The 23,442-nt window shown below is 34.6% G+C and overlaps 1 protein-coding gene across 1 annotated transcript; it reads left to right on the top strand.

The window, feature by feature from the left end:
• Window positions 1-1,439: 1,439 nt before the first annotated feature.
• LOC126823702 (zinc finger protein 76) lies at window positions 1,440-21,524 on the top strand. The gene is made up of 15 exons (XM_050552657.2): window positions 1,440-1,526; window positions 10,361-10,509; window positions 11,034-11,203; window positions 11,791-11,905; window positions 12,529-12,609; window positions 12,969-13,073; window positions 13,781-13,908; window positions 14,363-14,431; window positions 14,944-15,054; window positions 15,638-15,839; window positions 16,778-16,957; window positions 17,859-18,080; window positions 18,594-18,715; window positions 19,032-19,220; window positions 20,079-21,524. Exons 2-15 carry the CDS (start codon window positions 10,374-10,376, stop codon window positions 20,250-20,252), a joined length of 2,004 nt encoding a protein of 667 aa, XP_050408614.1. The 5' UTR covers window positions 1,440-1,526; window positions 10,361-10,373; the 3' UTR covers window positions 20,253-21,524.
• The last annotated feature ends 1,918 nt before the right edge of the window (window positions 21,525-23,442 follow it).

Here is a 23,442-nt window from a genome sequence, read left to right as displayed (position 1 = left end):
ATTGACCTGAAAAGAGGAATTGGGGCAAATGCCCCAAATCACTAGACGTAAAATGGAATGGGTTGTGATTATGATTAGCTGGCAAGTGCAGACTCTTGGTTTGGTCTATAAATCCCAACTAAACCCAGACAGTTGGGCATGACAGAACCTGAAGTCAATGCTAATGGTTTATTTGTCATGGTTATATATATTGCACCACAATCATTCAACAATGTCACATAAATTTTAACTAACTTACATTTATACTCATATACTAAACAATGAAAAAAATATCAGTAGTAACCAATTATATTTGATGAACAAAGAAACGTTCTAAAATAAATTAGAATGCTACTGGTGGTTTCTAAGAAAATTCTTGAATCAATTTTTCCGTCATCGACGAAACGAATTCATGTCGAGGCATCTTCTTCACAAAGAGACCCAAACATGAGAAAAAAACATTTCTTTACAGAACTAAACTGGAACATTTTCTATATTTTAACAGAAAGAAACATTTTTTTCTCGGAACTATACTTACTCTATGTGGAATAAGGGTTGATTTTAACACCACACATTCAAATAAAATCAGATTTTTCGTCTTCAATTTCCGACTTGCTTTCCTGCTCGGCAAAAACTCAATGATCCCAAGATGCAAGTGCGCTGATGCATCATGGGAGTGGTCAAATTATAACGAATGTTGAGTCACTCAGATTGACCTATTTTACTGTACATCTAATAATTAAATAATATTTTGGTATATTTCAGTTTGAATAATTGGTCAACTACAGATTTTGTAAATGTCTTTAGTATTTTCACAGAAGATATTAAAAAAATAATTTATGTTAATTAGGTTTAGTAAATGGATTTATCCCCCTTTGACCATTAGTGAGTGCCGCATCCTCTGTTTTAATTAATTTCAAAGTATGTTTTCTCGTAGGTTTGGGCTATTCGTGGACCAATAAGGGTGTAGACTTGTAATAATATTTAGATTTAAGCCTACTCTTAGTCTTACTCTTCTTAGTAGTCTACTAAGACTCTTAGGCCTGCCTGATTATAAATTCGCTTGTCATTACAGCACCCCCCTCCCCCACCCCTCAAACAGAACAAACTCAAAGCTATCGTTTGCATACTGTCTTTGCAGGCAGGAACATTTTCAACGGAAGAAATGCAAGAGGGTCACAATCTGTTATTATTAAATTCAAAAAATATATTTTTGAAAATGACGAGTTATCTTCTCAACTAGATGTCACCCTCCATAATTTAGCACGCTGGGTCGAGCATTATATAAATTATATTGTTTAAAATCTACTTTCTATTTAATTATCGGGTTAAAAAAATCTATTTTAAAAATTTCCCACGACTCATAAATTCCGTTTTAATAATTTTTAATTGGAAAATATGCTCTTTGAAGAGTCTAGTTTTTTTTCTTTGCAAAATACTAATATTCTTTCCTTGGTCAGATCCTGCATAAATTATACAGTAGCCGGCCAAAAAATTTCTAATGTCGATGTGCGGTGCATGGCGGTCTAGATTCTGATGATTTTTGGGTAAGTTTTCCCAGTGTTCATTGTAAATTTTCTCTAAGTACCTTGGGAAGGGATGATAATGTGTGTGGCATTCTGTGATGGAAGCTGAAGTCAAGGCGTTGAACGTCGATTAAAATTTACCATTTAAATTGTTTATATGGCTTATCGTAATTTTCACAGATACAAAATGGAGGAACCTAACACCACGCTTGACCTCATTTTCATCTATAATCTACCCAAAACAGACATAATAAACTCAGTAGCCTGAGTAGGCTGCGATTGGTCGTTGACCTCTACTTCTGTTCTACTTTTCTAGCTCTTCTTCTAATTCAGTAATTGACTAGCCTACCTACAGTAATATGTAGCTGAAAACTTAATTTAATAAATAAAAATAAATGAAAGAATGCCAGTCTTTTATATGACCATGGATAGACAACCTACTTGAGGCTATTTTTGTCTCCATCAAAGAATACATGTCAGCTCAAGGGCTCAAACAAATTTGATAGGACGGGGATCATACTGCTAGGCTACTCTTCGATCGTAGATAAATTCCCAGGTTAATTTAAATTTGATCACCAAGTTTCTAGTACATTTAGGCTAGATACAGCAGTTCCATAGATTTACCAAAGTCCCAAGACAACACATATTTTCAACTGCATTCCATCCTACTTTTTTATTTTAATAAGCTCACTTTGAAATGTGGTCGTATATTGAAGTTACCCCCATCGGCATCTGTCCGTCCATTGTATTGTCAATGTCCACAAAATTGCTTGTGGGCGCACTATAGCCAAAGTTAATAAATATTCTATTGACTAAAAATTTATACAGTGAGTGTCAGGGAGACTAAGAATCCTATTGATTTCAGGGGCGGATCTAGGAATTTTGAAAAGGGGGGAGGCCAAGAAAATTATCCGTCATTTCCTTGCATCTGTAGCCATTCCAAGAGCTATTTACCAGAGTTATGGTGCTTGATCACATTGTCTTTGAAGTGTCTTGTGGCTGCTCTAGAGACCAAGGCTATCAGCTGATCGACTGTAAACTTATATACAATGTACAGTGGTTAAGGTCATGAGACGAAGAAGTCTGTTGATGTTCGATCATTTCCAATAATTACTGACAAGAGTTGCATGTACGGTATATCCTTTGATCATGCATTGAAAAATCATGTGGACTCTCTAGCGACCAAACTTAACAGTCGATTGACTTTAAAGGAGGAAAGTCGCTAATTCAATATTATTCACTGTTTTTGACATTGCAAACACGACCTATTGGTCAATTTAAATCAACATTGATGTTATTTTACCGTGAAAAAATGGGCTTCGAATATTCAATATATATGTTACAAGTCCCTGTAGGTTACAGGCCCCTTCGTTCAACATCAGTTCTCGTGATATGGAACATCCAGGTTATCTGTGTTGTAATGGTTGTCTGACAATTACAGTTACCAACATTTGTTGCTGTCTGTGTTTGTTCCTGTGTTTGTGGCTGGAGTGGGATACGAACCCACACCTTTGAAGTCATATCTGACAATTACTGCCATGACCCTTGATTAATTTTTATACGAGTTTGTGGACTCTCTACAGGTCACAATTCTTATCCAATTTTGACGAAACTTGAAATATAGGTTTATCCCCAAAAAATCTCGGCTGCTTTCGATATTGGCATGTATCGGATCGAAACTTCATGGATTATGGCCCCTGATTTTACGAAAAATCAAGTTTTTAGCTTGTGGACCCTATAGAGGTCAAAATTTTTATCCGATTTTGTTGAAACTTGAAATGTAAGTTTATAACCCAAAGATCTCGGTTCCTTTCGATATTTGCGCATATCGGACTGTAACTTCCTGAATTATGGCCCCTGATTGTACGAAAAATCACGTTTTTAGCTTGTGGACCCGATAGAGGTCATAATTTTTATCCGATTTAAAAAAACATATTATTATATCACCGTTACACCCTAAGGAAGGCTGAGTTTGAATTTCGTGAAAATCGGCCCAAAATTGACAGACAAAATGGCCGCCGTTCGTTCTCAAATAGCGTAAAAATATGGTATATCAAGGTTGTGGACCCTATAGAGGTCACAATTTTTATCCGATTTTGTTGAAACTTGAAATGTAAGTCTATAATCCAAAGATCTCGGTTCCTTTCGATATTTGCGCATATCGGACTGTAACTTCCTGAATTATGGCCCCTGATTGTACGAAAAATCACGTTTTTAGCTTGTGGACCCTATAGAGGTCATAATTTTTATCAGATTTAAAAAAACGTATTATTATATCACCGTTACACCCTAAGGACGGCTGAGTTCGAATTTCGTGAAAATCGGCCCAAAACTGAAAGACAAAATACCCGCCCTTCGTTCTCAAATAGTGTTAAAATATGGTATATCAAGGCTGTGGACCCTATAGAGGTCACAATTTTAACCTGATTTTTTTTGAAACTTGAAATGTAAGTTTATAACACAAAGATCTTGGTTCCTTTCGATATTTGCGCATATCGAATTGTAATTTCCTGAATTATGGCCCTTGATTGTTGGAAAAATCACTTTCTTTTTAGCTTGTACTCTATCCATCTCTCGAAAATGTGGGCGTATCCTGCCTGGCAGCCGCTGGTTTTTTAAAAATATGGTCCTTGCTCTAGAAACAAAGTTGTTAACGTATTAACTTTTAATTCATATAGTGTTTAAGGCCATGAGACGAAGAAGCCTTTAAATTTCCATGATCAATTTGTAATGTCTTGTGGATACCCTAGAGACTAAAGCTTTCAGCCGATTGATTTTATGCTTATCATGGTTATGGTCCTTGATCAATTTGAAAAATCTTGTAGACGCTTAAAGTTGCAATTTCATATTTTTAAGTTATATTTTTAAAATTTATTAAAATAAAGCCTTAAAATAGATGATATCTATAAACAGTCCTACCTTGTTAAAGAATAATCCTATTAATCACTATTGCCAGTTGAGAAATTGGCAAAAATATCATTTTCTTCGTCAAATTCAAACGTTTGAAGATAGCTACTCCATGGTGGAGAATAGAAAACAAGGGAGGTAATTGTGTTATTATTTCTGGTGTAAATGAGTTTTAAGTGTGAGAATGACACCTATGATCGTATAATAGTGAGTTAACAACCTATTGAGCAAAAGACATAGAAATAATTATGTTTTGACTTTCTTAGAAAATATGAAATTGTAACTTTAAGAGACCAAAGTATTAACCAATTGACTTTGAACTTGCGCACAGTTTTTATACACCTGTATTGTTGTCGCCCCTGTCTACAGGAGTACAGGTCACAGTTTTTAACTGATTTTGATGAAAATTGAAATATAGGTTTATATATCACAAAGATCTTGGTTCTTTTCCATATTGGCATGTATCGAACCGAACCATCATGGATTATGGCCCCTGATTATTCAAAAATCGTGTCTTTAGCTTGTGGACACTCTAGATGCCACAATCTTTATCAGATTTTGATAAAACTTAAACATACATTATGCAGGTCTTTCTTTAGACCTTAAATGTTATCTAAATTATTAAAGATACATTAGTTAAGAGTTGGTCATTCTTGCAATAATTCAAAAATAGATGATAAAAAAAGAAAATATTGAAAATTTCATTCAAATTACTTCATTCTCAGCTAAGTTATCATTGTTTGTAGTTTTGACAAGATATGTGCACAGTGGTAACCAGGGCACTGGTATAATCGGGACTTGGCCTTGCTTTCCTATTTTTAAATTAAATTTTTAAATAGCGAACTGTTTTAATCTAGTTAAAATCTCGAGTATCCAATGCCATCGAGAGTCGATTATGGTCTTGTTTTGTTAATAAATGTCTAATTAATAGTTTATATAACATTTCTGGCCTAAAGAAAGACATGCAGTAAGAAGATTTAGGTCTTGCATAATGTATGATTAATTAAACATTAACTTATCCAGACCATAATCAACTATCGATGTCAACCCTAGCCTGCGATATTTACTGGATTAGGATCCCATTTGCTGCTCGGGGGATCACGGTGGCTAAGTGGGTAAGATGTTGGCTTGCTAGCCTGCAGTTCGATCCCTGCATTGGCCGAGAAAGTTCACCTAGATTTTGCGGCGTGGTTCCCCCTTGTCAGTGGTGTAGGACGGAGGGCCTGACAAGGACAGCTGTCTAGTTATTTGGATGAGACGAAAAACCGAGGTCCCGTGTACACATTAGTGTGCACGTAGAAGATCCCTTGACAGTTGGAATTCGATATAAGAATAGGCTGTAGTGCCGCTGTCCGGGCAAAATTTCCCTCATAGCACACTGTATGGCGTATGCCCGTCTTCATTAGCCCAGTTCGGAGCAAAACAGTAGAACGTTAAACCCCATTTCATTTCATTTCATTTGCTGCTCAATTTTCATTCATAATTTAATCAGGAAATGGGTAATCGAGACTATGTTTTTTTATTGTACCGACTTTAGTAACAATGATCGAGGCAGCGTTGAAAATTCAATTGTTAAACTCTCGTTCCAGAGTTGATCAATTTGACTTAAATTTTCAGTAAATTCCCTTTACCTTATCTAGTTTTTAACTATTATAGTGAGAACTGCCAGCTCTTCATCTAATCTCCCATAATGTATCTTTAAAATGCATCTTTATAACCCAAAGATCTCAGTTCCTTTGTATATTGGAGCATTACAGACCTAACTTCCTGGATTATGGCCCCTGATTGACAAAAATATCCATAGGCCTATTAATATCAGCTTGTTTATATCCCTTATTGTACAAAAATTGTTTTTCTTTTAGCTTGTTCTCTGTCAATCTCTTACAAAGTGTGGTTGTAACTTGCATGACAGCTGATTGTTTTATTTAAAATGTTAGTATTACATATTTTTGTACATACCGTACCAAAATAAACTATTAGACTAGTTTTCTCAGGTCCATATCCATACATTTAGCTGTTGGTCTGTATACTTTTCCTCACTTGTATTAAAGATATAATGATTTCAACAAGTACCACGGTACTATGAACCAGGAACTGAGCATGATGTCATCCACAGCCATCTTGAAATTGTGACATACCTGAAATCAAAGTCCGTCAATCGATTGGCCAAGGAACAAACATACCAAGTTTCATGAATTGGTGGAGCCTTTAAGGCTTTTTCGAAGAGAGTCCCCAAGCACAACATGAACAAGATGAGATGCACTTGGGAACCTGTTTCTTTTCCACAAATCTACCTATATGTAAATGTAACAAAACCAGGGTATTACTGTTTTTAACATAAATACCAGTACATGAAATTGTAATGATTTTAGCCAAGGGTTTCTGAAGTCTTTCATTCAAGCTATAATCATATCCCAGGGGTAATCTTATTCCACTATACCTGGGCAGCATCGCAAAAGTCAGTTTACCCATTATTTAAAAACAAATTTGCACACAAAACATTTACTATCTACCTATGTAAATGTAACAAAACTAGGGTATTACTGTTTTTAACATAAATACCAGTACATGAAATTGTAATGATTTTAGCCAAGGGTTTCTGAAGTCTTTCATTCAAGCTATAATCATATCCCAGGGGTAATCTTATTCCACTGTACCTGGGCAGCATCGCAAAAGTCAGTTTACCCATTTTTTAAAAACAAATTTGTACACAAAACATTTACTATTCTACATATGCTGGGAGTATCAATAATGAAGATTTGTAAATAGGAAGGGGGGTTGGATGGCCGAATGGTTAGCACATGCGTGCTGTATCAGAAGGTCTGTCATTGAGTCAACTGCTGTGATTTGATTCCCTGGTTGTCCGTGACTTGTTTCAGTATATTACACGTCTTAAGCTCGGGACTATTAATATTAAACAACTTAAAATACAGACACTCGTACATGCTTTGCAATAAAATATGTCACACGGGTCCAAAATTTTAACTAGTATAAATAATGTACGCCTGGCACATTGCCCGTACCATTATTTGAAATAATGATACGTCAACATCAAAGAATGACGTCACATCTGTGTTTTAAATCAATATATACTCTTCAAAAAAAGTAGGGGATATTGAAATGCAAATACCTATGCAGGTTGTGGTATGATAAAGAGTCATGGACACTTGACATGCTTTGAGAGTATGTTCACAGATGAAAAATTTATCGCCCCAACAGAACCACTGAGCTGCACATGCGACACGCAATAGCGCCATACACATGGGAGGGGTTCATTGTCAAATACACTTCAAGAAAGGGTTGATGAAAACTGCCGCGTGCTGGTTTATCTATCCATGTTTGCTTTCCTATCGGTTCTTGCATAAGATTTACTGTTTGCTTTAGTGTGTTAAGTTTAATTTTATTGGGAGACATGTTCGTCAACGTCAACATCAACCGACAACACTGCAAGAATTGGCCGTGACATTGCAAGAGGAGTGGGTCAGATTGCCCCAAATCGTGATTGGACGGTTGATTAGGAGCATACCACGACGAATTGCTGAATGTCTGGGGATTGGTGGAGCAATTACTTATTATTAAGACAAAAACCAAAAACGCCCATGTTCACTTTTGACGGTGTATCTCTTTGCGAGTGAAATGGGGCCGTCAGATAAGCCGTCCATATGAACTGTTTATGCATATGAACTGTTTATGTTCATGTGAAAGCAACTGGCCTGTTATTAACATACACCGGTTACCTCTAATAAAAACTCATCTGGATTTTCCGACATGGTTTTCCCTTGTCAGTGGTGCAGAACTGAGGGCCTGATAAGGACAGCTGTCTAGTCCTTTGGATGAGACAAAAAAACGAGGTCCCGTGTATACATTGGAATGCACGTAAAAGATCCCTTGGCAGTTGGAATGCGATATAAGAGTAGGCGATAGTGCCGCTGCCCGGGCAAATTTCCCTCATAGCACACTATATGGCGTATGCCCGTCTTCATTAGCCCAGTATAGGAGCAGAACAGTAGGACGTTAAACCCCATTTCATTTCATTTCTAATAAAAACAGCAGTGCATTTCTGCAGTTTTGTATTGTTTCTGAATATCCCCTACTTTTTTTGAAGTTATATTATATAATGTCTTGCTCAAGACCATTAAACAACTTAAAATACAGATACACTATCCAGCACATGTATTTCAGTGAAATTATCTTGCAAGTCCAATATTTTGTCTGGTATATAATAATGTCTAATTGGCATTTTACCTATACATTATTTGAAATAATGGTTAGAGGTGGGAACAAAGTTCAAGTCCCCAATCAAATCATCAAATGAGTCAGCAATTAATGGCAAATAAGGCAAGTTAGTTATGTTCGCTCCCATGACTAGGCTGGTCCTTTGCTCGCGGGACTCAAGTTCACACCTCTGATAATGGTAGCCCTACAACAATTTTAAAGGATGACATCACATCTGTATTTTAAATCGACATAATGCAAGAGTAAAATAATTAACGTTTGAAAAATAGCCATCTATTTTATAGTCTCCTTTTGTTGTTTAAGTTTTAATATTTGTAAAAAACCCATCACATTGGGTAAAATGGTATAATACGATCACTTATGATATATTTGTAATAACATAAAACAATTAAACAGGAATTTTCACACTAGGCCTAACCAACTGTCTTATTTCTGTCAATAATATAAAAGTCAAATTTCACATTCATGAATAGTTTTTAATGTCAACCATCTTGGAAACAAATCCTGGTACCTCTGCATCACCATAAACATTTCAGGATTCAAAGCTCAATGTACATAATAAAGAGAGACCGGTGTCATGAATGAGGTTTGGCATGCTGTGGGGATGGGGTGGGTGGTCTAATGAATGCACTTTAGATCATAAGATCTATCAAATGGCCTGCTTTTCATTCCCAGGTTGTGCTTTACAAAGAGTAGGATCGCCTGTGAAACCCATGGGGTCGTCTGGTTTCCTCCCACTGCTAACGATCCCTAGTGAATTATTGATGTAAAATTGAAAAATATGTTAATCACGAAATGACCTAGTTTTTCTGTCTCCTTTGCCTGATGGTAAAAACTTGTAAACACTCAGTTCCCCTGCACCTGATATCTTGTAAATGCTCTGCAGGTCGGAGTGTTTAAGATTTGTTTCAAACTCGCTGGGATTTTTCAGGTCTTGCCAATTTAAGGAACTCTATGGCATCAAACATTTGATTAACCAATCAGTGTTGATGTTTCTAGTGGGTTACCCGCATTTATGTGCACCTCACGCCAAAAACTCGCCGTAACAGACCGTTTCATTGGCTAATCCCTCACATCATCCAGAATGGGGGTTATATAACAACTCCTCCAGATCCTAGTGTGGTAAAGACCAGTAAAATTTTGAACTATAAAAAACGAAATGAAATAGGATCTGTGTTTTAATCAGATTGATTGGTGACAGACACATTTGTCATTTGGGAGATTCATACATCTTGAAATGAAATAATTTTATTTCTGCAACATATCATATTTTGATTAAAATTGTCAAAAGGAAGTTATTTCACAGGATTATAAGTACTAAATAGGCATGGTGACAACTGATTCTGCATCATGGGAAACAAGAAGATCCCATGGGAGCTCAAAAATCAAATAGTTTTATTTAACCCTCCCCCCAATGCTGAGAAATTTTGGGGGGTGTGAAACTTGCTAGAGTCAATGTGTAGCATTAGTACTCCGTTTGGTCAATTTTACTGCCATGATTATTGATATATACTGGCAAATATGACCAAAACAAGAGCACTGATACAAGAAAATCAAAATGCACTCTCTCAGCTTAATTAAGCCCTGAAAACCAGATTTAGATTTTTATATTGTTTCCTAGACATAATCTACTAAATAGAGAACATTTAAATATTCAAAGAGTTTATAAGTAGACAAAGAGTTTATAAGTAGACCTACTCTCTTTATTCCAGATACTTTTGTTAAATGATGGACAGTATAGAGGTGTTAGATGATTTATCAGGAGTAGGCAGTGATGCAATACGATGTCTTACAGACGGACATTTATCACATGATTCCGAAGACAACACAGGATGTGATGATGTCGTTCTTGGAGAACCAGGTTTAAATAGTTTAATTCTGATCACATGAACACTGACTGGTGAAGTATTTTCATGCAATTAAAATACTGCCTTGGGGTTTTCAACCTGGGGGAATTTAATGATTCAGTGGAATGAGATTGTCCACAAATTAAAAAATGTATAGGACATTTCCAAATTTGTAATGTAGATATATCTAGATGGAAGTCAAGGTATTAAGATCGTTTCTGATTGTGGAACATGGTGGGCTGCAGTTGGGGGGAATAGTTGGAAAGCAAGACTGAAAAAGGGGGAAAGGTTAATATAATCTCCCCAAAAATGAGGTCAATGTTGAATTAACTTCAGTTGAACACATGTGGACTGTGCTGTAGATTTCATTATGGAATTTAACAACAAAATTGTCTTGGCAAGAAATGCTGGATGAAATTTTTGTTATGAAAAACCAAGATTATCAGATGCCAGTATTGCCCCATTTTCCATCCTCCAAACGATTATATTTTCTTCAAGTGTTCAAAACCTCTCATAATAAATTTTGATTATATTGTAGAAATGGATGAAGAAACTGCTCCAGTAGCATACGGTACAGTAGAAGGGGAAACAACCTGTGTAACATCAACTACTTGTTTATCGCTGGTTGGATCATCAGGGGTTGCAACTATATCGCCAATAACATCTGAACAAGTCATAGGTCTAGGTCTACTTTTACAAACTTCTGAGGTAAACATTAGTCACTTAAAGTCTGAGTACTTCAAGGATTATTCAGCTGTAATTGTCCATCACCAATGAATAATCACAAATAAATACTACAGCTCAACAAATTATTTCTGACATGGTGGATGCCACTATATTTAGATTTGTTTAGGTGAATGCTTAAATAAATATGGCCTTAACTATGACAGTGATAGAAATTTCTCAATGCACAATATACAATTTCAAACAAAGAAAAATTTGTATGATATTTGGCAGATTGGTTCTCACGAACACCGGATACAGTTTCTTATTTAAAGTTTTCACATATAGCCAACAAACTTTTGGATTTTTTCTTTGATCACTCCATTCAAATTAACATTTTAAGGACACTGCCATAGATGGGTTTGTGGATATAATTCTAGTCTCATCCTTAGATTACTTAATTTCATAAAATTTAATAGCTTTAAAGGGGAGTCTGCTGTCTGATTTACTATGTTTTTTGCTTATAAATTCCAATATATGAATAGGCACATTTCTGATAAATTCTCTATGTAAAATTGGTCAGCATTTGCAGACATGAAGTTTGATGATTTGCATCAACTTTTCAATTTTAGGGTCAAGAAAAATCTCAGCATGAAGAACATAATTTACCTGTAACTGATGTTCCACAGATGTTACAAGCGGTCACTTTTGCAGACGGCACAACAGCATTCATACAACATAACAAAGGTAACAAAGGAAACTTTGATTGAATGAGATGCTTAATGTGGGGGTGAGCAGGGGGGGGGGGAGCAAGAGACATTCACTCACAAACACAAAAATCGTCAATACAATTGAAATCGTTAATATAGTCTATGTTCAGATAACCGAGACTCAACTGACATGTTTAAAAAGTCTATAAGATTATTTTTGTTGCACATCTTGTGGGACTAGGTTTATGTTGTCTAAAACTATAAATATTGTTTTACCTTAAATAAAATTTGTTTCCACATATACCCTTTCTTCACAGTGAAGAAAATTTAACATTTTAAAATCAAATTATTTTTTGTCAAATATCTTTGAAATAAATTCACATGCAGCTCTTCGTTTATTAACAGTGGTTGACAGGTCCCATTATAACATCACAGCTGGCATCCTAATTTTCCAATTTAGATGAAATTATTTGTATTTTGGTTTGTGCTGTTCTGAAACTATCTTAATATTAAAATAGATAAAACATAAACAAATGGATGAAGTTTTACTTTGACATCATACAACAAGGATTCGTGCTGAAATAAACTTACACTGTAAATATAGTATTTAGTTGTAAGTGGTTCCTCAGGTTTCTACATATTTCTTTTATTCTGTTTTAGCTGATGTTAAGTTTACTGAAGGTCAAACATTAACCTTAGAAGATGGGACCACAGCTGTTGTGCAAAATATGACCCCAAGAGGTTAGCTTTATCAATTGAAAATAATCTGTAAGACTTAGCATAGCATTTTATTTGATCAAAATTGATCAAATTTATTCTAGTCATAGGCTAGGCAGTAATAGACTGCAGAATGTTTGGGGAAGAAATGATCTTTATTCCTACCAAATATGAGACAGGTTTCTTATTTTGCGCATAACTTGACCATCTTTTATAATTAATAACTAATTCTATGGTTTTAATTTTAATACTTTTATGGAACTAGGTTGCATTAAAGTCACTACTCCAATACTTTCATATCATTTGTTTGCTCAACAAGGCCTCTCAAGTAGGGTCTCATTTTCATTAGACTGCCCAAATATATCGCAAGTTATATTTTATAGAGGCTCCACAAGAACAACAACAAGCAACACATAAAATAGTAGAAGGTCAACCTATACAACTTGAAGATGGCACCATGGCTTATTTACAAACTACTAAAGGCCCAGGTGAGATCAACAACCTTTATTACCATAAGTGTAAAAGAACAAGTACAAAATTTCAGTTAAAGCGAACGTCCAGCCAATGGAGATTCTTTGTTGTCTATTTATTATCTGGTATGGTATTTAAATAGTTTCCACAATGCAAAACTAATGTTCAACTCATTTTGCCTTTGGAGTCGTGGTGGTCACTGTGTGACATATGCCCGTCTTCATTAGCAAGGTTGTTGCAGAAAGGGAGGATGTTAAACCCCATTTCATTTATTTTGCCTTTAATGAATAAATTAAGATGGTGGCTGTGGCTTCATCAGGGTAACAGTAACTTTTGTAGCTTTGTATCGAATCAGGACTATTTTGATTGTTTGGTTGTGTACAGTGGAGATGACAGTTACATGTATCCTCATAATATCACAGCTGACATGTTAATTTGTTTATTAAAAATGAAAGAACTAGAGCATGATTGGAACTATTTCAGTGTTAGAAAATGAACACGGTCATAGCCCTACTAAAACTGTGCCTGATTATATGATTGGCACCAGAGGAATTGTGCCAGAATTCAGGCCTAGCACAGATGACTTGTTTCAAGTCATGTACGCCCCTTTAGATTTTCATTATACTGCTTTGAATGGCTTTATTGGCATCATAAATTAACAATAACACAATATCAACAGATGTCTTCACAGTACAGTACCTAATCTGGTTTTTTTTTATTATAGATGGACTTCAAGCTATTACCTTAGAAGATGGAACAACAGCATATATTGCCCATCCTAATCCTGATGCTTTATTTGCTGAGGCTACTGGTTTGGATGGAGCTTTACCTAATTTAGAACAAATGACTCAGGTAAGTGATAATCGTGCTTACTTTAGTCCCATTTATACCACCTTAATTCAAACAGAAAGTATATACAGAAGGAATAACTACCAGGCATGGTATTGCTAAAATTTCTGTCAACTACTCAGCATAGGTTCTCTGACATAGGTGTAATAGTCAGGGGGTTAGGGGGCTTACGAATTTGTTCAAAGATTTTTGTTTGATCAAAGCAGGACATTTTGGGCACAGAGAATATTATTTTTAGTCTGAACAGTAATCAGATATTGTTTGTTAAAGGATTGTAAATAAATTTGTGCAACAATTTTATAGCCCTACAATGACCGAGAGTCCCAGTACACCTATTTCTTGGCATAGCGTGTATGGAATGGGCACATTGCTAGGGTGCCCTACGTTCAAAAGTTATAGCTCTATATTTATACATTCAACTTTGCGTTTTTAAATACTTATTTTATTGTCATTTTAGGTAACACAAAGCCCAGAACTCTCTGAAGAAGGGGAAATCAAAGCAGAAGTCAACGACCCAGGAACCATTGTAAGTATAAACAATCATTAAATTAATGCACATAAATCTCTTTAAAAAAACACAGATAAAAGCTAATGACAGCCTTCAAGATAATAAATAGATCAGGGCATCAGGCTATCTTATGTCCTACAATTCTTCAAGAGATACAAGTATATCTGACACAGTCAACTTTTGTTGCTTTTAGGGGGAAGTGTTTTCTTGGCTTCAACTTGTATAGGGCACCTTCACTAATGCACTCTTGATCAACCTACCAGGGATACAGAATATTGTACAAAATATTTTGAATCGTTTTGATTTGATTTGATAGCCTGTGTGATCAAGGTCAAAGTTACTATTAGGCTGTCATCAGCCCAGAATTCAGATGTCGTTAATGGTGTAATCAACAGAATGATAATGACATCTAATTTTAGTGATCTTGGCCGGGTATGATACTCCTAGACTAGGAGTACTACCTAAATATTATTGTAATATTTGTTTCTTCCTGTTCAATGTATAAAGATTTGAATTAATGTTTATTCTAGAGAATTGTAGATCGTGATAATCAAGAAAGAACCCTTCCATTTGGTGATAAAGCTTTCCGGTGTATGTATGGTAATTGCGGTAGATTATATACAACTCTTCATCATTTAAAGGTAAATTTATTAAATGCAATGAATTAACAATCATCCAAAATTGAAGATAAGGAATTTGATCAAAAGAAGCATCTATACATCCTTTGATCTCAGGAAAAAATGCCTTTCGAACTATGTACTTATTAAAATAACAGCTATTTTAGTGATTATGTATAAGAGACAAATTAATTCAAATGCAACAGAAAATAATCAAAAGCAACAGATCAAATTGTAGTGGTGAAGTATTGCATATGGTAAAACGATGGATGTGCACGTTATAAAGTATGGGGCATGGGCACTTATCTGGTCAAATTCAATAATTTTATTTATAGTATTGAACGTATTGATAACCTACACTTCAGTGTAAGAATAATATTATGAGTTTAAATCATAACATTCTGACCAAAATAAGCTAATACTTTTTATCGCCTAGAAAATTAAAGAAAGTCAGCTCTTTAGAAATATGAAAACTTTTTATAATTTTATATATATTGTTGAAATGTTTTAATATAATAAACCATAGTAATTATCATTCCATAAAAGTGTGTTATTTGATTATGTCCCAATTACTAAATGCCATTCAAAGGATATATATTTATTGTAGGTTCATGAAAGATCACATACAGGTGATCGACCTTTTAAGTGTGATTTTGTTCAATGCGGCAAGGCGTTTGCTACTGGTTATGGGTTAAAGAGTCATCGTAGAGTTCATACAGGGGAGAAACCATATAAATGTTCTGATGGTAATTGTGATAAAGCTTTCAAAACATCTGGTGATTTACAGAAACACGTGAGAACACATACAGGTAATATTATTACAACGCCCACCCCATCTTATAGGGGGGTTGGATGGCTGAATGGTTAGCGTGCGCGCGCTGTATCATAAAGTCTGTCATTGAGTCGACTGGCGTGGTTTCGAATCCCCGGTTGTACGTGGCAAGGAGTAGGGTCGCCTGTCCAACCTCGTGGGTTTTCGCCGGGTCCTCCGGTTTCCTCCCACTGCTAAAGAAACCTACGCGCAAGCGAAATATTGAAATAAAATTAAACCATATGTTAGTCCCGAAATGACCTAGTTTGTGATGAGTGGACGTTAAACCCCATTTCTCTCTCTCTCTCTCCACCCCATCTTATAAAATATTATAAACCAGAAAATATATTTTCATAAAATAGATCAACATGATAGTAGTTAAAAATATCTGTAAGAAATTATAAACCAGGTTTTTTTTTTTAATAAAATTGATCAACATGATGGTAGTTACAGACATATGATATAGCTTAGTAATATATAGCACCATTTCCACAAGGACTGCTCAAAGACTCTTCACGTTAAACAAATGGTAAAAGAAAAATGCATGAAGTAAAATATCACAATTGTTCAAAAAAAAAAAAAAATTTGCAAATTTTCAAAGTAAAATATAAATTAAGATCATTCCGATAATTAATCATCCGCTTCTTTAAACAGAGGAGTTTTAAGACATATTTTAAATTTTGATAATGAATTGTTGCTGTGAATAGAATATTGGATAGCCATACAATTTCTTTAATGGTCGAGAAATGTCTTATGTTGTTACATTCAGAATTGTAATATTAAAGTGTATCTCTCTAACAAGATTTACAGTCATTCGGTGGTACATTTTCATTGTGTAGTATATTAATAAATTAAGCTCTTGCCAGTATGTACAAAAGTGAGGTGTATGTATTTTGATTTAGGAAAATACTGATCTTGGTTATGTTTCCATTTCAGGAGAAAGACCTTTCAAGTGTCCATTTGAAGGATGTACAAGATCTTTTACCACCTCTAATATAAGAAAAGTTCATATCAGAACTCATACTGGTGAACGACCTTACACTTGTTCGGCTGAAGGCTGTGGTAGATCATTCGCTAGTGCAACTAATTATAAGAATCATGTTAGAATACATACTGGTAGGTGGTCAAGTTCTTATATGACAGGGGCATTGACAAGTGGTTGACCGATCAAGGGGGTTCAGGATATGAGCCCTCTCAAATTTGGGTTTTTTTTGGGACAATTTCAGGGTTAGAAATGCTAAACATTTGGTCCATTTTGGTATTACAGTCATAAAATCATCTCAAAAGCACATGGAGCCAATTTTTGAAACCATTGAAGCCTCGTAACAAATTATTTATACCTTCGCAAAATTTATATTGTGCGGTAAATGAGTTTTTTTAAAGATTGTTGAATTTAAATATTGCACCAGGAAATTATAATTACCGGTATTTTTTTTTTCTTTTCAAACATACTGGGAACCAAAATATTAAGGATAGAAGAATACTTACCGTTAATGCTAGACTGATAACTTTGGGTTTTAAAGTTTGATGTTATAAAGCTCCCAAGCCAACTGCCCTAACAGTATTACATCTGTGTTTTAAGATGACATTTTCACATTATCTATTTCAACTTTTTTCATAGGGGTACACTGTTTTACCTTTAATAAAATAAGGTAATATATTGCAGACTACAATACTCAATAACAATAGCTTGAAAGCTCCTACAAATCTTCTACTGTTCATTTGATTTGCGTGCACTTGAAAGAACCCTGGACAGTTTAAATTTGAAATATGAGTAGGTTGTAGTGCACCGTCCAGGCAATATTCACTCAAAACACACCATCTTTATTAGCCCAATCAGTGCCGAACAGAAGGACGTTAAATTTCATTTCATTTGTAAATGTCATGAAAAGAAACATTCTGAGATCATTACAGAAGACAAATTTCATACTCTTATCAGGAACTTGTTATATTTAATTGAGTAAATATTGTAATTATTATGCTATTATTCTTCTAAGCTTCTTTCTGATTTTTGTAGGTGAAAAGCCGTATGTTTGCACGGTACAAGGTTGTGGTAAAAGATTTACAGAATATTCTAGTTTATATAAGCATCATGTGGTTCATACTCATTCCAAACCATATGAATGTACACACTGTGGTAAAACATATCGCCAGACATCTACACTGGCCATGCACAAACGTACCGCACATGGAGAAGAAATAGCTATACATGAGGCAGAAGCTCAGTTATTCACGCAAGGTAGTATTTTGTTGTTTCCATTGTGGAGTAATTATTATTTGAATTTTAAAAATGTAAACCATACCCTTATTACGCACATCTCTGTGACATTTTCTAATAATAACATAATTGTATAAATTTGGTTTGGATCAATATTTAACTAAAGTATCACAAAATGGCATAGCAATTAGGGTTTATCAAATGATGAACTACATTGGCTCATAAGATCGAATACCAGGGTGACATAAGAAGCATTTTGACATCATCTGTATGGCTAGCTATAGTCTGACACTCATTTCGGACACTTCCCAAACCCCAGCAACAGCATGGATAACAATAAATAGACATATTTAATAGAAATGAAATGTTAATTCAAATACCAGTAGATAAATGTCTTAAGTACTGTAAAATGTAAGGATTAAATGTTGCATATTTTTTAGAATTATGCGTGTATAAACTTAATTTTTTTTTCTCAAGTGCCAAACCTAAAAAATTATGTATTCATCCATAAATATAGTTTTATTTTATTATCAGTTGAAGGTGATGAAACTGACCCTAAGCGTCCTCGTTTACAGTATATTGCTACAGCTGAGAGTAGTTCTGGTCAGGAGGAAGGGGAAGGCATGTTAGTGATAAATACATCGGAAGCCTCTCAGGTACTCTATCATATTCACTTATTAATTATAACCTGGCTCATATATTCCAGAAGAAAGAAAATTTGGGATAAATTCCACAAATATTTTTTTTTTTTTTTAAATATAAACAAACGTAAAAGATATTTGCATAAATGATTTTACACTTGGTGGAATTAAGTTTTGTTTTTTTTCTTTTATGTATTCTTCCCTGCTTTGGTCACTTCTTCGTCAGACTGCGCGAAACGTTTTGTAAATTCCAAGCCATGTGTGAGTTTCACGCAGTGAATCATATCTGCATTTAAATGAAGATTCCAATTTCTTCACCTTTAATTTTCAGGTGTCAAATTTGGAAAACGTTCAGCTGGTACCTGATGATCAGGCACATACAATACAAGTGTCCTTACCATGCCTTCAACAGTTAGAACAACAACATACTATATCAGGTTTTACTATCAATGAACAAGGTCAACAAGTATTAGTTGTTACTGATCCTATTCAATTAGAAGCCTTACAAGCTAGTTTACAGGTACGTTCTGTCAATTTCTAGCCTTTGTTACATCTTTGAGTAAAGTCTTTGGTGAAACATTGTGCCTATATTATTGTATTACCTTACTGTAGGACGGATATGGCTACCATTGTTTCCAATGCATGGACTATAAAAAGAATTGGCTTATTCACCAACAGTTACAAACTGGATGATACTTATTTTACTAAAATAGACAAAAACATTAAACTAGCATTGTCAGACACCAAATGTACACCCACCAGTAGCGTTGTGTTGGTAGGCAGCAAGGACATCACAGGATGTTGCACAATCAAAGAAGCAATGGCTTCATCTCAAAAACTCTTGAGATTTGCAATATGTGTGGGGTTTTTTTGCTGCTTATGAGTAGCCAAACATAATCATCAAGTTTGGGGGAAAATGTCAAAAAAACTATTCTGTTTATCAAATAGAATAGAATGTTTAATTAACAAATGATATTTATATAGTTTGTCTTAAACTTGTTCAAGTTAGCATTGCTCTGATAAACACAGCGCAACTTTGTTCAACACGCTTTCGAAAAAAGTGATTTGGCACCCACTTCTACCCCAGAAAATTTATCTTATAATAAATATCATGTAAAGTTTTATTTATTGTATTTCTATTGTATAACATTTGTTAATATTTTGTATATAACTTAGTAATTACCTGTTCTCTTTTCACTCTTCTTTATCAATGTATATATATATATATACTATCTCTTATCCACCATTTCTGTATTTCTCATGTCATTGTAATATTATGGCATAAATATGTATTTACATGCTTACAGAAAAAGAGTGTTTTTTGCAATAAATATTAAATCTTATCTTATATGATGTATTTAATTATTGAATATTTCAGCACCTTACAGGTACAGCTCAAATAGAAGGTGTAGATTGTACTGCTGTTTTATCTACAACTACTACGACTACAACCTCAGCAGACACTATTGTTCCTGAAACTGATACAACCTCAGCTGATATCACTAATACAACAGACACATCATCTTTAGTTACTGTGAAAGTAGAATTGTAATTTCTTACATTGTTTGTTAATTATTCTTAAAAGTTACAGTAATCAACTTTAATGAAACTACCGAATCTGTTATAATTTATTAAAATAATTTATAATTCATGCATGTTAAATATCTAAACCATCAGAAACATCTACATTATGGGAAGATAAACAACATCTACATTATTGAAGAATGAAGATGTACACCATCTACATAATTGAGCAAAGAAATTATCCATTCAAGAGAGGAGAAAGAAAGCATCCGTTTTAGGATGATAATTTGTCAAGTGTGTTAAACCATAAGTCCATTCTATTATACTCCCACAGCACCTAATATCGTTGGGTTAGTCACAGTGGTCGTAGACGAATTTTAGGGGGTACTGAAACAAAAGTGAGATCCATTTTTACGCAGGGTTTCATATCTGTCACCAGTCGATTTATTTCAGAAGATAGATACCAAGCTAATACTTGACACTGATTTTGAGCATAAACATCTTTTCGGCATTGTTGACTTGACAGATTTGACTTCAGGTACCTCAGTAACGTTTGTGTGACCTGGTGTGTAATTGTTGACAAAATTGAGTTATGAATTATGAATTTGTTAATGAATGGATCTGATATGCGAAAATTGTATGTTTATGAATGATTGTTTTAGGGTGTAATAATGGCAAAAGGTCGCAAAATCCACCATTACGGGTTTGCAAATGGTTTACAATAGTGTAGAATTATGCACGCAATGTTAAATATTTATCAAGTCTGTTTATTGTTTGTTAATTAAAGTATTGTTATTTGATTATGGTAAAGTAACCATTTTTTTTTTCGTTATAAAAAAATAAAATTGACATCCAGTAACAGATACCATTTGGTGTGTGTAAAGCAGCTGTGTGATTAAATTTCAGTGAATAAACTAGTTAAGCCACTCAGAAATCTTTAACCTAAACTATTCAAAGCTCTGTGATACACAAACAGTCTGTATGTGAGGTTGGCCATAAGTCTGAACCAATATCAGAATTATAATAATTAATATTCTCAAATATCAGAAGAATGAATACCTAATTTTTGAGTTAATTTTTTAAGTTACCTGTTTTAATTATTCATTTGAAATACATGTACATGTATTATAAAATATTTGGATCATCATATGGCTAATATTTTTGAATTTGTTGAATGTTTTATAAATAGATTTACCATTAAATATTTTTTCTTATATACTTTTTAAATAAATTGCTCATGTTATAAAAAAGACCAATAGCTGTAATTAAATGGTTTGTAAATAGTGTACATTGATTAAAAGATATTAAAGGAACATTATAATTAATTGTACGTTTTTGTCAAATAGGCATAAGTCGCTAGTAGCTGAGTGTTTCTGGGAGGGGAGGGAGCAGGCAAAAACTAGATCTTTGTACGATCTGAGAAATATCTTCCTCTAGGGTTAGGGTTCGGGTTAGGTTTATAAATTACATGTCAAACGTACAAATTGAAGCTGTAAAAACGGTGGATTGTGGCAAAAACTATTCTGAAGGGTTAAGGTTAGAATTGTGGGTATAGAAACATAGATATTTCTCAGATCGGGAAGATCTAGTATCGTGCCATACACTCGGTGCGGTTTTAAAGAACTCGATGGATACACCACTGTATTCTGGGCGACCTTCGGTTGCACGGATTTTTGCACTATAGTTCAACCTGTGGTCGTGACAAGCCATACCATACGATAGAGCACGGTCGGGATAGTTCAGACTGTAGTCCGAACCATAGTCTACATCCGAAGGTCCCCCTGGTGAATGCCCGGAGCAGTGTCCTCTATTTGCCGTCATCAGCTGACCCCACCTTTCTGATAACAGATAAACATCAGCATTCTTCTTTCCAGGTTTCCACGGAATGAAAATCATACATACATCACTTAGAGTATCCCTGGTCGACCCTTTCAAACCAATGTTACATCGACAATAGTATCTAACTGATCTCTGTTCTCGCAGGTGGATTTCCATCACTAGGCACCTAAAATATACGGAGTTCATCACACTAGCATTGGTAGAACACTTCTCACCGAGTCATAATATATCTTCATTATGAAGAAGTTTATGAGCATGCATATTCCTCGCAGTGTTTCGTTTGATTAGACATAATCCCACTCAAGCACTGCCATAATGAAAGCAAATTTCTCTTCTAAATTATTACTGGTCAGTAGTACGATTAACAACCAACTTTCTGTTGTTGAAAGTAAAATATTTACGACTTAAAGTTGAAAAGGTGGACGTATTAGGTTGAAAAGCACGAGCGGTATATGTTTCCCACACGAAAATGTCCATTTTGGATAAGAATTTTCTCTTTTGCTTTTTATTTTCTACTTTCTACTGCAGATCGCATTTTGAATCTGATACCCCGCCATAGTCCAAAGTTTTAGGGAAGACCCAAGATTAAACGAAGGGCTTTCATGTTGCTGTACTTAGGAGAGATTTGATTGAACGGGAAGAATAGACACACTCCCTCAAAAGCTCAAGTATCATAAGTCAATCCAGAAATGGTCAGAGAAGGATTTGTCGGGCCATTGCTTCGGGAATATGAAGTTCATTTTACGCACCCACACTATCAAAGTTATGTTCGGTGAAATACGTGAACAGTTCAAATTGAATGACAGTCGTTTACGCCTGTTTAGTGCATTCTACGCGTTTTTAAATTATCATTTTGTCGTTTGTGAATCGGCCTTCACTAGTTACTTCAACATTGTGTTGTAGGATATGTTTTTGTTTGTTCATTACAAAATGGCACCCGAAATCATAGGGTACACAACTCGTGTACTGATTTTAAAATGTTCATTGTGTCTTAAATATGGATATTAGGATCCTATAGTTTTACGACAAGATAACAACATCAATATTGATAGAAATTGATCAATATTGAATTCTAATTCGTGCTTTTAATTTAAAATATGGAAAATAGTGAGTTAGTGGCTTTTAAATTTTATCCAGAGCTATTATCCGAAGATCCTCGGTCGACCTTTTCAAACCAATTTTACGTCGACAATAGTATCTATCTTATCCAACACCAACACAAAAGCCCCTTTTTAGGAGTGCTTGTTAACAATAATGCTGACTGTTTTCCAATTTATTATGCATTTTTCATTATTAATGATTTTAATCAATGATTTTTTAAAAAATATCTTTTGATTTAAATCGCGATAGCACCAAATGCTCTAGTACTTACTTCCGAT

Source organism: Patella vulgata, chromosome 6, assembly GCF_932274485.2.
Source record: "Patella vulgata chromosome 6, xgPatVulg1.2, whole genome shotgun sequence".
Classification (NCBI taxonomy): Eukaryota; Metazoa; Mollusca; class Gastropoda; family Patellidae; genus Patella; species Patella vulgata.
This window is presented reverse-complemented; position numbering and strand designations above follow the sequence as displayed.

Bases quoted from the DNA above. Each gene is read 5' to 3' on its own strand.
- LOC126823702 (XM_050552657.2), top strand. From the start codon at position 10,374: ATGATGGACAGTATAGAGGTGTTAGATGATTTATCAGGAGTAGGCAGT. The intron at 11,204-11,790 runs GTAAACATTAGT...TTTCAATTTTAG, and splicing joins TACTTTTACAAACTTCTGAG to GGTCAAGAAAAATCTCAGCA. The intron at 11,906-12,528 runs GTAACAAAGGAA...ATTCTGTTTTAG, and splicing joins ATTCATACAACATAACAAAG to CTGATGTTAAGTTTACTGAA.